Genomic DNA, 16,619 nt, shown 5'->3' on the forward strand with positions numbered 1-16,619 from the left:
CCGTAATAAAGGCTTGCCATCACCAAAAACCTCTTCTCCGACCAAGAGGTCGGACAGCAGGATTTTGAGGGGCTATTGTGGGGCCCAATAATTTGTGGCCATGGCCCATTTTTACATTGGGGCCCAAGGCCCGAGCCGAGGAAGGGTATAGCCGAAGATGTGTAATAAAAGTCCAAATAGTCTTGAGACACAGCCGAGGATGATTCTGTCCTTGGCATATCCGAGGTCCCCCTGGAAAAAAGGGCAAAAACGGTATAGGAACAGTTTGGGAAAAAATCTAAAATATCTATGTTAATAGAGAAGGAGACGCAGGATAGTATAACGACCAAGGACAAAGGGAAAACTGCCATTACTGTCATTCAGTACTCTGCACCTGACAGAGCCATGCTCTTCAGCTTTTACAACTACCCCCAACCACTCTAAGTATGGGCTGATAAGACAAGTCTTAAGTCCTAGGAAATTGAGCTTATACGTGGACGTTGGTGAGAGGATAAAGGTCCGTATAAAAGGATAAGAGAGGCAGTGTGAGAGAGAGGGGGATAACCCGTCCTCCTAGCCATGATGTCCTAGAAACAAGGAGAATAAAAATAGCATAGAGCTTCCCAGACTCCTCGGACGAGATTCACTGACCGGAGCCAACCCGAACTACCGTCCGGTGACCAAGACCTAGCTTTTCAAACCCACGCTCTACAAATGATATTGTTTGGGCCCTCTTTACGTACGAGCCCAACATTATCTTGGGGTCGTTACGAATCGAGTCCTTACATATTATTAGTCCCAAAGCTCTCTCTCTCTCTCTCTCTCTCTCTCTCTCTCTCTCTCTCTCACACATCAAGGTAAGGTTTGAGTGTCTGAAATAGTATAGCAACAGTGACAAACAAATTAAAGTCTACATGCGAGACAAATTAGTGTTTCGATCATCATTATGGGAAAATAATATGAGAGTTGGGGAATAAAACAAATCCAACCAATAATTAGAAGGTCTACAAACCAGCGGTTTAATTAAACCACACAAATCGGTGTTTCAATCATCATTAAGGGAAAAATATGGGAGTTGAGGGGATAAAGCGACCAATAATGAAAAGTGTTGGTGCAAACACAATAATAATGGAAATAACACAACAAGAAACTGAATTATACATCTAAATATTATTAATGTAAAGAGAAAAATTACACAACATTATTTGGACTAAGGCGCGGCACTCGCTCTCTTTAAAGAGATTCAAGCCCTTGGTTAGCTAAACTTTGTAACCGGTGTAGACTTTCTCTAACTTGTCTCCCCCTAAATGGGCTATCTAGTAGGAGGATTCAAGAGGTTGATTCATTTCCATTTTTGATACCTCTACCCTTCACCTCCCCCTTGGGCACGTATCTAGCCTAATATTTGAGAAAATTCATTTTAGCCCATTAATCACCACAATTAAAAAGAACAAAATAGTCTCTTTCATTTTTTTATGGTTTTTAGACCCCTTAAAAACACAATTGGATTAACCTAGGTAATTAGACAAATTGTTACTTAGTCCAAATTCCAAATCTAGGTTAACACAATCAAACAATCATATCATGCAAAGCAGCAGAAAGATAAATAATACAAAAATATGATCACCCAGGAAATCAAACCGGTAAAAACCTGGGGAGGATTTAACCTAGCTATCCTTAAGGTAAACCTGAATCCACTATGAAAAAATCGAAGTTTTTCAATAGGACTTAGACCACTAACATCCTATTGCTACCCACCAGTAGAAACTTACTGACACGACTACGTGCAAGCTCCGAAACCACGGACTCCTTCTTTCTTGGATTCTCCAGCAAGTACAAGCACACCCGCTTTTGTTTCTTTAAGTTCTTATGGCAGCAACTGAATGATCATCAAGCTCTTGAAGAAATCTCCTTCTTGATAATCCTAAACTTGTGTAAAGAAAAGCTCCTCACAGATCTCACAAGAGATTTACACAAACAGTAATAATAGAGCAACACTAAAACGTGGTTAGGGTTTTCATTTTATACCTAGGGTAAATTAGAAAACCCTAAACGTTTTAAAACAAAACTAGGGTTGAGTTGGAATTCTACAGAAAACGCATTTGACCCGATTTTCAATTGATCGAGCCTAAGCTTCTATCGATCGAACCAAGCCAAGAAGCATAAATAAATTCTGCATCAGCTTATTCCAACTTTACATAAATGAACCAACTTTGAGCAAGTCTAAACACGACTAAACATCTTGTTTTGATCATGGTTTGCCAACAATACACATTAGAGTTCTAAATACATAAAATCCTAAGTCATTAGAACCTAACAATTTTCAATGTGGGATTAAACATTTTCACTAACTCCTCATCTTCCATATTCACTCCCACATCTTTACATTTATGTTATAACATTTATTCATTTTAATTATTTAATATTAAAATGCCCCAACAAAGAGAGATTACCAAGCAAAGATGGGTCACTATGCATCATGAAGGTGTGCTCTACATTGAACCTTCACTTAGTAAAACAGCAATCTTAACTCCAGAGTCGTAGTGGTCTCCGACTTGAATTAGGACTGCTTTAGGGAAATTAAGTGTCACTGCTTACACATAACAACCCAGGTGTTGACATGATCTTTTATAGCTAGAACTTTACAGCCATGTGTTGACCCCAATTTCATGAGTGTATTTGAGATTAAGTCCAAATCTCATAAGGAGCGACCCCACCCCCACACTCACATAGGTGAAATTTTATCAAGGGTACTCCTGTAATTCTGACACCCCACTCATACGAGCTACAAATTTCATTAAGAGTTTTTTACTCAACCTCTCCACATTACAGGATTAATGCACTTACATCATAGAGATGAACAATTAAAAAATTATTTACAAAATAAATATTAAAAAAATAAATAGTGCATTCTTACAACCATTGTATGATTCGTTTTTCCTATTGAACCCAATTCTCAGGATCTCTGGTCCTTGGGTTGGGTATCCTCATACATGGCTCAAGATTTTATGGACTTTAGTCCCATCCCGGTTGCTGTATTTCAGACTCTATCTTTTGCCAAGGCCTTGGTAAATGGATTTGCAAGATTATCATTAGATTTAATATAATCCACAGTTATGATGCCACTACTCAAATAAGATTGCACGGTACTGCGTTTTTTTCTTATAGGTCTAGATTTACCGTTGTAGTAACGGCTTTTAACTCTACCAATTGCGGCAATGCTATCACAATGAATTAATATAGATGGAATTGGCTTTTCCCAAAATGGAATTTCATATAACAAATCTCGAAGCCAATTTGCCTCTTCACTAGCTGAAGCTAATACTATTAATTCAGCTTCCATTGTTGAATTAGCAATTATTGTTTGCTTTTTTAGATTTCCAACAAATAGCACCACTACCTAAGGTAAATATATAACCAGTGGTAGAGAGAGAATTACCTGACAAAGTATTCCAATCGGCATCACTAAAACCTTCAATCATAGCAAGGTACTTTTTATAAAATAAGAAATAGCTTTTGGTACAAATTAAATATCTCATGACTCGCTCAATAGCTAGCCATTGATCTTTACTAGGTTTTCTAGTAAATTTGCTTAGCACTCCTACTGCATATGCAATGTTAGGTCTAATACAATCAGTAGCATAACGCAAACTACCAATGATACTAGCATAATCCTTTTAATTAAAAATCTCATCATCATTATTCACAGGAAATAAATGAATACTAGAATCAAAAGAAGTTGCTACACTTTTGTGACATGAAATTAAATTCTCATGTGAGTCTTTCTACTTCAAAATTTTATATATTTAGTAATTTTGATTTTTCTTAATTATTGAATTGAGGTTTCCACTTAAATGTGATTTCAATTGTTACTTTCTATAGTTTTTAATTATTAAATTCAAGTTTTATTCATTTAAATACATGTGATTAATTGAGCCTTATAGTTCAATGCATTATTGAAAATCATTTTATATATTTTTTTAGGTATTTTTACCATCTTCCATTCAATTATATATATATATATATATATATATATATATATATATATATATATTATAATACCTTAAGTCTCACACAATATACATTCATTAAATAACTTAAAAGTAAAATAATTATTTATTTTTAAGTAAATTAATGCAAAAATTATTTAAATATAAATTTTAATTAAACCGTGTATCGTACAGACATAACATTAATATGCAGTAAATAAAAATAACAGGTAATTAATTATAATCTGCCGAATAAAATAATTGTAAAAAATAATATAGTAAAAATGGTACTTCTAGAATAGCTCGAAGTGACATTTTCCAAAACTCACTAATGCGATAAGAATGGAATTACTGTGTGTTTGCAGAAAAGTTTGTTGCAAATGACTTGACTGACTTACCATAACGTGTTAGTGGATGGCTTGAATGACTTCCTTTTTTTTTTTTTTATTGAAAGGGCTTGACTTACTTTTATGGGTCGTGGATGTCCTAACTCCTACGTACACGCAAATGTCAAACATTGGCGGGGCTATGTGGAGTCTACGGAGGACTCCCCGCACAAGGTTGAAAAAAAAAACATAAGAGGTTTCCCATTCTTTTGTGAAAAACGTGTCCTCCCCCACCATTTTTTCCACAAGACAATGACACGCTTTAGAAAAGTTGTCATCAATTAATTTTTTATTTATTTATCATGTATCATAACATATATTAATATCTAATAAAATTTATAACGACAAAATTTAGTGACAGTACTTTAAGTAATGTTCCTTAAGTTTCCATCTTAAGATTCAGTCATGTGTCTACTTAACTAAAAAATACACTTTCATCTTATGTGCAAAAATCCACATGACAGAATCTTAAAAAGGGAACCTAAGGAACAACACCTAAGTATTGTACGTAAGTCTTACCCAACTTATAAATATATATTTATTATAAATTTATAACATATTCAACTAGTAATTAATTTAATATCACTTATGTGATAATATTTAATAAAATTAATTAAATAAATCAAATTAGCATATGTTTATAGCATTTACATTCATATTGATTAAACTCATAAGTGATAATATAAGACATATATGAGCCAAAATAATACATTTTTATTGTCATATATGTTAGGTTCTAAATGTTTAGAACAATTAGCAAATTATTAACACAAACTTGTCTAGATATAGATCTTAGAGTCTATAGGTATTATTAGACAATGTTCAAAGTGATTCAATTCAAGATTCAGGAACATACAAGCTGTAGGAAGAAGATTTTATAATTTGCCTACTTTGATCGATCGAAGAACAAGCTCGACCGATCGAGATTCGTATCTGCAGAATTTTAATTAAGCCCAAACAGCACTTCTAGCCCATTAAGGATTAGGGTTTTAAGTCTACTTCATCTAGTATATAAAAGAAACCCTAAGCACATTTTTAAAAGACTTTTTAGAGAGAGAAGAGTGTGCCTCTTTTGTAGATCTAGGGTTTTGTACCCAAAAACTCTCTAGAGTCTTTGTTGAGTTGTGTGTTGAATTTTTTTGTGAGATTTAGAGGTGTTTACCTTCATACACATACATTGAGCTATCAATATCAAGATTCACATCAAGAACTTGATGGTTGTTTCAATTGCTGTATAAAGAACATTCAAGAAAATCAAGATTCACAAGTAAAAGAACTTGTGGTTGCTGCAGATCAAAGAAAGAAGTAGCTTGTGGACTTGGAGCTATCATGGGGTTGTAGTAGTAAGTTTTCTACTTGAGATAGCAATAGGATGTTATTGTACAAATTTCATTTCTTTCATAGTGGATTTGTTTTTTACCTTGAGAATAGTTAGGTTAAATCCTCCTCAAGTTTTTTACCGGTTTGATTTTCTTAGGTCATCATATCATTGTATTCTTTATATTTCTGTTGCTTTGCATGATATGATTGTTTTGTTTTAACCTAGATCTGAATAATAAACCTAAGTATTCACTTGATTAATTAATTAGGTTAAACAATCTAGTTTTACAGGGATCTAAAAATTTACAATATATATCATTATGCAAAATCAACTTTATCTAAGTTCATTCTTTTAAAAAAAAATAAAAAACTTTATCTAAGTTAATTTTATTATTATGTTCGTCATCTAGCAAAATTATTTTTTTATCAACATTTTCTTCACCATCATCAATATTTACTGTCTCTTCTTGTTCTTTTATTTTAATAATTTTAATTTATATTTCTTCTTAATATTCTTGCTTCTTAGATTTATAATAATAATAATAACATAAATAAAAAATAATTATATTTTTGTTTAATACCTTATTCACTGTATTAAAAAAAAAAAAAACAAAAACGTGATTTGTAAAGTGTATAATTCAAATTTTGTTGGAAAAAGAGAAGAGAAAAACATTGGCACGTTATTTTATTATGCTCAATCAAGGGATCCTATAATTTTGTGTTATAAACAAGTCTAACAACTTGTTGGACTCAAATCGAAACACAATTTAGCAAAAAAAACCAATCTAAACAAACATATCTATGTATCGTACAATCTATACGATTTTACAATACGATACTATATGCATGTGCATTGCAGGATTCATGAACATGGTCAATATGTATCTACAATACAATACTTTTTTTTCACTTGATACAATACATATCGTACAATACGTATTGCATATTGTACCACACTGACAACTATATATACCCTTTTTTTTATTATAAAGAAAGCCATTTGACAAGTCCAATACTCCCCCTCCCCAAAAATTATGATTGGTTATTGTGGTCAAATTGAGTAATGCTACCAACACATCAATTTTCACAATATTTTTCACAACAATTAAATTAGTAAATTTTTTATTGATTCTCGTGTGAGTTTACCACTGACATGTTATCACTATTTTTTACCAAGCAATACTAATTTGCCACCTTAACAGTTGTAATTTTTTTTTTACTTCTAGACTCATTGGGCAAATTATATGTCCACAATAATATGATGGTGGGCTAACCCTTACATATTTCTTTCTTTCTTCTTATTATTTTTAAGTGTTTAATGGTAAAAAAATTGAAATTTAATATCTTATTCCAAATCATCAAATTGAGTTCAGATGAAATTCTGACTATCTTGATTTTATGGTTTTCATACTGCAAATGAGATGCTATAATATTTTTGGAAGGTATTGCGTTCAAAGTTAAGAGTTGAGAAGAGTCATTGGGTAAGGCAAACTTGAAAAGGTGAATATTTTCATTTTTTGCGTTTTGCAAGTTTGAACAAAATTATATTGGTCAATATAATATGCATTATATGATTTTAAATTTTTAATGCATTGAGGTTAACTCAAGGTTTGCTACATATGTGTGATGAAAACTGACAAGCACTACTGGAGACCACAAATTGGTGGCTCTGACCAAGCTTAGATAAAAATAGAAACAAAGAACATGAAAATATAAAGCCTTAGTGAAGAGTAATTTTATATCAAATTTATATTTTGAACGATTCTAAAAAAATTTATTAAAAAAAAAAAAAAAATGTTGAGAAGTGCTGAAGATAAAGGCCTTAGGGTTGACACTGTACAAAAACAAATATCTTCGATTTTAGCTCAATCATGAAAATTATATAAGTAAAATATAAAATACACCAACAGTTCGACTAGAGTATAGGTAAGTCATGTAATGAGTTCTTCTCAGGACACAACAAAATTTCACAAGTTGAAATAAAATATTGCAATAAATTACACCGGAACCCAATATTACAACTCAAAACAAAGATATTGTGAAATTGTTCTAAAATTATGTTGGTTCCTTAGACTTTATTCTCATGTAATTTCTTCTTGTCTAAGCAAACCTATTACAAGGCAATAATTACAATAATAAGACCCCCCCCCCCCCCCCACCCCCCCCAAAAAAAAAAAAAAAAAAAAAAGCATTTAAATCACTATCAGTTAAGAGCCAAATAGTAATTAAATTGACTAATCAAACCTAGCAGTAGCAGTATATGAACCCACTTATCAGGCCAACCACTATAAAAAGGACTGCAGGAGTACATGGTCTTGAGCATAAAACTAATCCATGGCTACTCGCTTCTCCTCCATCGTTAGGTGTATCCTCTATATCTATAGTATCTTTGCTTTTCTATGCCTTCATGCCCGTGAAGCAAGAGAGACTACAGAAAGCTACCACCTTAATCATACACATACTGTTCAAGTCAGTTCTCTAATGCCATCATCTACTTGCACTGCTTCTACCAAAGGTTTAACTCTCTCTCTCTCTCTCTCTCTCTCAAATCATCATGGTCATCACTGCGTTATATCTCTATCTTTACTCCTATTGTAATTGCCGTTGTTCCTCCTACAAAACAAAAAACTAGAGAGGAAAAAAATTGGGATATTTACTATCAACTCCCTTAAGATTTGGGAAAATAATACTCGATCCCAAAACTGAACTCTCCATTGATATTAGTAATGGAATATTAGAAAATTTAAAAAGATTCTCTTTTATAAAGTTTAGCCATGGATAGTAAAACATAATTGATAAAATTAGAATAAAAGTACAAAGTTTATTGAGCACTAAAAGACTTGCAAAGTAAAGTTTCTTCCGTTATGGGCGTTCTTTAATTTAAAACAACAAGTTCCATATTTGATTGCTTTGTTTTTCAGCATTAGTAATAGCAACATTAATTCTTGGTATATGGTTGCCTTAAGATATTTATTTTGAATCATTTAGGTTTGAAAGTTGTTGCAATAACTGTGTCAATTACCAAAATTACAACTTTTATCATGGATGACTTTTTATTTCAGTCTTTTCAGACATTCCATATCTATTGCCTTTCATATTTTGGCAAATAGATGTTATAAGGGAGAAAGTGTTTTTTTCCCTTTAGATTTGCAGTAGAGTGTCTTTTCTCTAAATCCCAAAGGAGAGATGTGTAATTACCTCAAAAAGATTTTATGTTTTTATTATCACAACACTTGTAAAACTATAAATTTGGGAGTAATGCAGTTTAGTCAAATGGAGAAACCTAATATAATTAACACAAAGAATGTTCATGGAACAATGCAATAAGTCTAAGGACATGCATGACATTTTTTCACAACTTTAGGAATTGATAGTTAAAAAAAATATTTGCTTTTCACAATTATTGACGTAATCATAGTTGTCAGTATCGTACGATACGCGATACGTTTTGTACGATACGTATCGTATCGTGTGTAAAAAGTTCTGTATCGTATCGGCATATCGTAAGTGCTCATAAATCGTACGATATAGTATGCGTATCGTATGAATCGTATTATATTGTAAAATCGTACGTATCGTACGATACATGAACAAATGCTTTAAAATGAGATTTTTTTTGTTAAAATTTGTACTTTTATTTGAATCTAACAAGCTATTAGACATGTTTTTAACAAAAAATTATTAGTTTACTTTGTTTACCCTACTAAAATAACATATTCATAAGTTTTTTTTGCTCTCTCTCCTACAATTAGATTACATTGTACAAACTTACCCTTCACTTTAATATTTACAAATTTATTTTATATACTACGAATAAAATATTAATTGACAATATAAAATTTTTTATTTTTATCATTATTGTTATAAGTCCAAGAAACTAGAATGCCAAAAATTTTTTATAAAAATATTATTAAAATAAAAAGAACAAGAAGAGATAGTAAAAGTTAATGACAAATGATGATGAAGAAAATTTTAATGAAGAAATAAGTTTGCAAAATTATAAACATGATGATAGCATTGACTTAGATGGGGCTGATTAGGCAATTTGATGAATATGATGAAAATAAATTATTATTTTTGGGTCATTTGTAATATATTATCACTTTTGAATTTAAGAAATTTGAATGCAAATGTTATAAACACATGCTAGTTTGATTTATTTAGTTAGCTTGTTAAATATTATTACATAAGTGATGAATAAATTAGTCATTAGTTGAATATATTCAAAATTTATAATAAATATACCATTTATATATGTATATTTATAATTTTTTATAAATTTTATTAAGTGTTTGTGTATCTTACGATATACGATATGATATGATACACGATACAAAAAAATTAAAAATCGATTCACGATACGATTCACATTTTGACAACTATGGACGTAATATGTTGTAATTGATATGTAATAAAAACGGCGTCAAGAATAGATCCAATGGAAAGCAATATCATCATATATTAATTTACCAATTTAACAAATTTTGAAAAAATATATATATGAAAAAAAATTTATCATCTATCATTACTCGCAAAAAATAGTAGAACTAGGATTCTATTTATGTTGATAAGATTAAAACATGAAAGAAAAAAATATCCAGATCAAAAGAAGAAACTCATTACAAGAATTTAAATAAGATTACTATTTGAAGTGCACATTTATGAAATAGAAATATTTAAAATTATTTAGTAGAATAAATCACAATTCCATAATATCAGATATTGTAAAACAATTTCTAACATCTCTTTCATCAAAAGTTTCATATATGTGGTCTTAGTTTTTCCTGAGTAGATAACGAAGCATCTGCTAGATATATATATATTTTTTTTCTTTTTTACCTTTTATACGTTCTTAATATATTCTTTTTAGATATTAAAACCTTTGTCTCTTTCTTGTAGATCATAAAAAGAATCGATTTAAGGGAGAGATGTAATAAGATATAAACAGAATTTGTTTTATTTAATTCATCGAATTATTATTATACAAAAGGCTTAAATGAAATTCTTTTCTTCTTCTTTTTCTTCAGATTAGAGAATGTATGGTTAGACAATATAAGCTTGATACATGTGATGTCCTGTTATCAGTTTTGAATGCAACATGTCCATATATATTATAAGAAGCAGCGTGTATTCAATCTACCAACGGGGTAAACTTGATCCGATCCAACCCAATTCCAATACATTGACTTATTTTTTCATGCATTGATAGATTGGATTTTTTTTTTTTAATTATTTTTTAAAACTTAGGTTGAATTGGGTTTAAGTTTTTTTTATTTTTTTTATTTTTTTTTTTTATTATAAGAAATTGATATAAGTAACTTGACACAAACCATGATATTAATAATTATTTTTTAAAATTATTAATTTGGTTTATTTTGAATTTTGAGAATCTGTTTAAATTTTTTTTAAAGGTATTTTTTTGATAAATTGGAAAATTATGCTCAATTATATAAATTATATTCATTTATTCAATAATTGGTTTCAATAGTTGAATGAAAAACTACTCTTTTTTTTCTTTTTTTTTTTTTCTTTTTTTTGATAGAAAAACTTACTTTTATATATATATATATATATATATATATATATATTAGACAAGACAAGATAGCTGACAACCCAGCCCTAAGTAACTCAGAGTCTATGGATAGGAGGGCTGGATTTTTAAAGTTATATGTTTAGGTTTGATTGATATTTCTTAATCTGGAGAGGTGGAATTGGGTTGAAAAATAAATTAAATCCAATCCATACAAACCTTAAATATGAGGTATATCTCCTTCTCCTTCTCCTTCTCTTTTTCATTTTTTTCTGCCACATATAAACATATCACATATTTTAATTTTTATGACCAAACAAAAATAAGCCCCATGAATTTTAGATTTAAAACTTTAAAATAAGGCTAACCTCACAAAAATCTCACAGAAGTTTAGACACAGGAGAAATTTTGTCCATTGAGTTGTTTGGTTTTGGTGGCGTGGCCCATCATAAATAAGGGGTACGTATATATATAATGATCCCGTTGCCAAAGACTTTTCTTAAATATATTCCTCCAACCTCCCTACTATATGGTAATTCAAAAATATATTCTCAACTACTTTAAATTACATGACTTACTTCATAGTTATATAATTTTTTAAATATTTTAATAAATTATTTGATTTAATACACATAAATGATCTTATAAATAGTCACATAATATAGGTTTAAAATACTATCTATAAAATAAAAAAATAAAAAAAAAAAATTAAATGTAATATGTGAGTAACCACTTATTTTATCTTGTTTTATTATTGTTTTTCTGGCATAGGTTCAGGGGCGGCAATACGTTATAGTCAGGGGGTTCAAATGAATCCCCTGACCTTAAATTTATATAAATATATAATATTTTTTTTAAAAAATTATTTTAAACTCCCTGCAATACAAATTTGCACCCCTTCACCGCCTACCTGACCCGGTGACCCCTTTATTTTTTAAAGCCCGACTTAAACTCCAGAAAAAAAAAAAAAAAAAAAAAAAAAAATTGGTCTTTAATCTCAGAAATAAAAAGTCCATAAATCAAAATTTGAAAAATCATAAATAAAAAAAATGGTCAAATAAAACATAAGAATTTGTAACTACCTAACCTCCAAAATTTCTCATTATCCTTCTTCACTCTCCAAACCCAAAGGAAAAAAGTTGCCTCTGCTTCACACGCACAAAATTTGCCGCCGCCGCCGCCGCCACTTGGTCTGCCTTCTGCCGCCACTTGGTCTGCCTTCTGCCGCCGCTTGATCTGGTTTTTCAGCTCTCTCTTTCTCTCTTTCTTTCACTGTGAGAGTGTGTTTTATAGGTTATTTATTTATTTATTATCAATTAAATAGTATTTTTTTTCTGGACGCAAAAGCATGTTGTAATAGACTAAAAGCAAGAATTATTTACAGTATGCATTTGGAATTCCCAATTTTTTTTCTTTTTTTATAGTGGAATTCTCAAATTTTTATCCTCATTATATTCATATGCATGTGTTCCAAATTCCTTTTAAGTTCAGGTCCAAAAAGGGAGGCATCCTTGACGGTGAAACACAAATATGGCCCATGCTTTCAAAGCAACAAAGACCAATTACTGGTTCTCAATCACACTGAACTCCTCCTTCAAGACCAGTCCAGGGTGAACTCAATCCACTCCATGTTCTCTAAGAACTCAGATGGCAACAAATTAAGAGAATCTCAGGCCACCACCATTCCAGCTAAATCTGGTCTCAGCATCGGCATTGGTAACTACATTGTCACCGTTGGCCTGGGCACTCCCAAAACAGATCAAACACTGGCATTTGACACTGGTAGTGACCTCACTTGGGCACAGTGTAAACCATGCGCAGGACAGTGCTATAAGCAAGTAGACCCAATCTTTGACCCATCCAGATCCACATCATACACCAACATTTCATGTCCTACACCCTTGTGCACTCAACTCGCTTCTGCCAAAGGTAAACCATATAAATACAATCCCACTCAATAAAATAGAAAGGGCATTGCTATTACTACCTAGCTATTTTAGTAAATCAATTAAATTAGCTATTTTTAATAAACTTTACTTATTAAAATAAATTGGCCGTAATGTATTTTCTACATCTAGTTAACATAATGGTAACAGAAACAGAATGATGAATTTAGAATTTCCAAAGCTTGGGGATTTTGACATAAATTTGATGAGATTTTTTCTATTTATAGATTTTGTCGATTCATTTCAAATAATATTAAGTAGCAAGATCAGTAGTATCCCAATCATTTTGCAAAAAGAAAATTGAAGAAATTCTGACTTCTTGCTCAGTTTCACACACTTTTTTTTAAGGAATCCTAAATTTGAGGATTTGGTACAATAATTTCAACACTTTATTAACAATACAGGAAGCCCACAACAGTGCTCCAATTCAAAGTGTTTATACAGTGTACGGTATGGCGATGGTTCGTTTACAATTGGATATTTCAGCAAAGAAAGGCTAACCATAACATCAGACGTGGTGGACAATTTTGTATTTGGTTGTGGTCAAGACAACGAAGGCCTCTTCAAAGGCATTGCCGGGTTGCTAGGCCTCGGTCGCGGCCAAGTTTCCCTTGTGCAACAAGCTGCTCAAAAGTACAGCCAATTTTTCTCGTATTGTCTACCTTCCACAACTAGCTCAACGGGGTACCTTACTTTGGGAAAAGGCAATGAAATTTCGAGTTCACTAAAATTCACACCTATGTTAACACTTTCTCGAAGGCAATCATTCTATGGCCTCAACTTGATTGGAATAAGTGTGGGTGGACAAAGATTATCGATTCCCACATCGGTTTTTTCAACTGCGGGTACTATCATTGACTCTGGGACGGTCATTACACGTTTACCTCCTACAGCATACAATGCATTGCGAACAAAATTTCGCGAAATGATGCGTAATTATCCGATGATAAGCTCGAGTTCTTCAATATTCGATACATGCTATGACCTTAGCAAAAGCCAATCAGTTTCGATTCCGAGCATAAGCTTTTTTTTTGGTGGTGATGTGAGCGTGAATTTGGACAAAGTGGGAATACTTTACGTGTTGAGAAAAACAGAAGCTTGTTTGGCCTTTGCTGGAAATAGAGATCCAAGTAACATTGCCATTTTCGGTAATGAACAACAGAAAGGATTAGAGGTTGTGTATGATGTTGTTGGAGAGAGGATTGGGTTTCGTCCTGGTGGTTGTAGCTAATGGAGTGATAGTAATATAATAAAGTGAGTAACAAAGAGAACCTTTGTGTTAGCCCATAGTGGGCATTATTATGAATTAGGGTATAATGAATAAAACCATTGTTAAAAATCAATGGAAATGTTAATGAAGGTCATTGGACATGGTCTTGGGCCTCTTGAGGATTTAGTGATTTAGCGAATTAGAAAAATCCTAGCAATATCCTCGATGTTTGAAAAAAAAGTTGAGTGAGATTAGTGGAAATCTATGTCAAACTCCTCGAGATCCTCTTCATTTGTAAAATGAAATTTTAGTTTTAATACATCTAAAAGTGAATATGGTTTGTGTGTGTGTGTGGCCGAAATGGTGTCAAGTTATTTAAAATCTTATTTCATAGTGGAATGAATAATAGCTGATTTTTTGGGTTAGAATAGGCTAGTAACTCCAAGGTAAAATTCTTAAAATCCTAATGATTCATGGTTAAATTAACTAAGCTAAATTGTAAATTGTACTCTTTAACTTTGTCTAAAATTCAAATTAAGTCTTTTTACTTTCGTTTCAATCATTTGAGTCATCTAACTTTAACAATTATTCAATGTAATCTTTTCGTTAAAATGACAGCATTAGTCACCCAAAAAAAGAGATCGTTTTGAGCTTATTAAATTTAAAAAAAAAAAAATCCAAAATAACAAAATAATTTTTTTTTTTTTTTTTGGTAGAAAAAGAAGAAGAAGAGAAAATAGATTTTTATTTTTTTATCAAATATATCAATTCAATTTTTTTAGCAAACACGGGTAGTAACTATTTGTCTATCTCCCAATAATCAGAAAAAAGAAAGGGAAAAACTAGATTCCTTTCCATTTAACGCAATCTCTTTCTCTGAACGTACTTGGATCTTTAGAAAGTTAGGCTTCTTGTGCTCGCCCTTGGAGATGTTAATGGAGATGAGCTGAAACTTGAAGTTTTTCTCATAGAGACAATCTAATACCTTAGACACAGTTGTGGACATGGGTGGTCCATACACTTTTACTAGAGTCGCATTTGGAAGGAAGGAGGTTGGGTAGCTTTGGGCTTTTGTTTTGGGTTTCACTTCCTTTGCTTTCTTTCTTTCCCACTCTCTTCCTTTGTGTTTGATATGTGAACTCTTGTTTCATTTTCTACCATACAAAGAAGTGGGTTTTATTTACCTCTCAAATTTCATCAAAGTAAGATCTGTGCCAAAAGTTCCTTGGGTATGAAAATTTCTTTCTCATTTTCTTATTTCGTGGGTTTCCTATTTTGAAGGCTTTTGTTGTGTATCGAGGTTCGAAAGATCAAACCTTTTCCATTGCAGCTAGCTACCAACTAGGAACCCTATGGAACAGGCTTAAAACTCGTGAATGTGGATTTGGCATACCAAACATAAGGATTACATTCAGATTATGGTTCCACTTATAGAATTTCATTTCAAAATTGAAAGTTTAATAAGTGTATAAAATATCTTGAACGTTTAGACCCCCAATTTATAAATTACCAATTCAAGCTTAATATCAAACAATTAATGTGCGGAAAATGAACATAAGCTTAATACAGAATTGATAAACAATCTAAACCAAATAAAATCACATCCACAGCAGAAATTAAATGGAAAAGATTAAGGGAAGAGAGATGCAAACACAAGGACAATACTCGATGTGTTATCGAAGAGGAAACCGAAGCCCTCGACGTAAAACCTCTCCGCCGCTTTCCAAGCGGTAAACAATCTACTAAATAATGTAGTTGGGATACATGAACAACAGAAGACCCTCCAAGCCTAATCTACCCAATGTACCTAAGCCCTCCAAGCTCCTACTCCAACGAGGTTACGTCGAACCTATTTCTTCTTTAGCTTGCTGGATTCCGCTACTTGACCATAACATCTACCAATATAAAATTGGTCCCTTCTTAACTGTTTCCCAAACACCAAATGGCCTCCTCACAGATATGGGTATAGTGAGAAAAGGTTTTAGTAATGTACCTCTCAAGGATTTGACAATGGAGAAGAAGAGAGTAGAGGAATTTGAAGAGTCTCTATGTGAAGATTGTGGATGAATTAATCTTGTTTTTCTCTAGGGTTTCTCTCTCAAAATTCTCTCTGGAAACTCTCTAAATATCGTGGGTATAAGGGTATATATATAGTAGGGTGAGAAGGAATGTGAAAAGTTAGTTTTTCCCAAACAGGGTGTTCTGGCGACTTGACCTCGCAACTGGGTTGAGTCGTGAGTTCAAGCCGTGAGCTAACGG

General features: G+C 31.9%; 1 protein-coding gene across 3 annotated transcripts in view; it reads left to right on the forward strand.

The window, feature by feature from the left end:
* Positions 1-7,984: 7,984 nt before the first annotated feature.
* The window catches only part of LOC126712788 (aspartyl protease family protein At5g10770-like), a 121,900-nt gene continuing 113,265 nt past the window's right edge, over positions 7,985-16,619 (forward strand). Inside the window, exons 1-3 of one of the 3 annotated variants that reach the window (XM_050412253.1) lie at positions 7,985-8,189; positions 12,696-13,133; positions 13,555-14,422. In XM_050412253.1, the coding sequence (XP_050268210.1) occupies positions 8,009-8,189; positions 12,696-13,133; positions 13,555-14,381 (1,446 nt within the window). In that variant the 5' untranslated portion in view covers positions 7,985-8,008 and the 3' untranslated portion in view covers positions 14,382-14,422. The remainder of the gene's footprint in view (positions 8,190-12,695; positions 13,134-13,554; positions 14,423-16,619) is intronic. The other 2 variants (XM_050412252.1, XM_050412251.1) reach the window with 2 other exon arrangements.

Source organism: Quercus robur, chromosome 2, assembly GCF_932294415.1.
Source record: "Quercus robur chromosome 2, dhQueRobu3.1, whole genome shotgun sequence".
NCBI classification, from domain to species: domain Eukaryota; kingdom Viridiplantae; phylum Streptophyta; class Magnoliopsida; order Fagales; family Fagaceae; genus Quercus; species Quercus robur.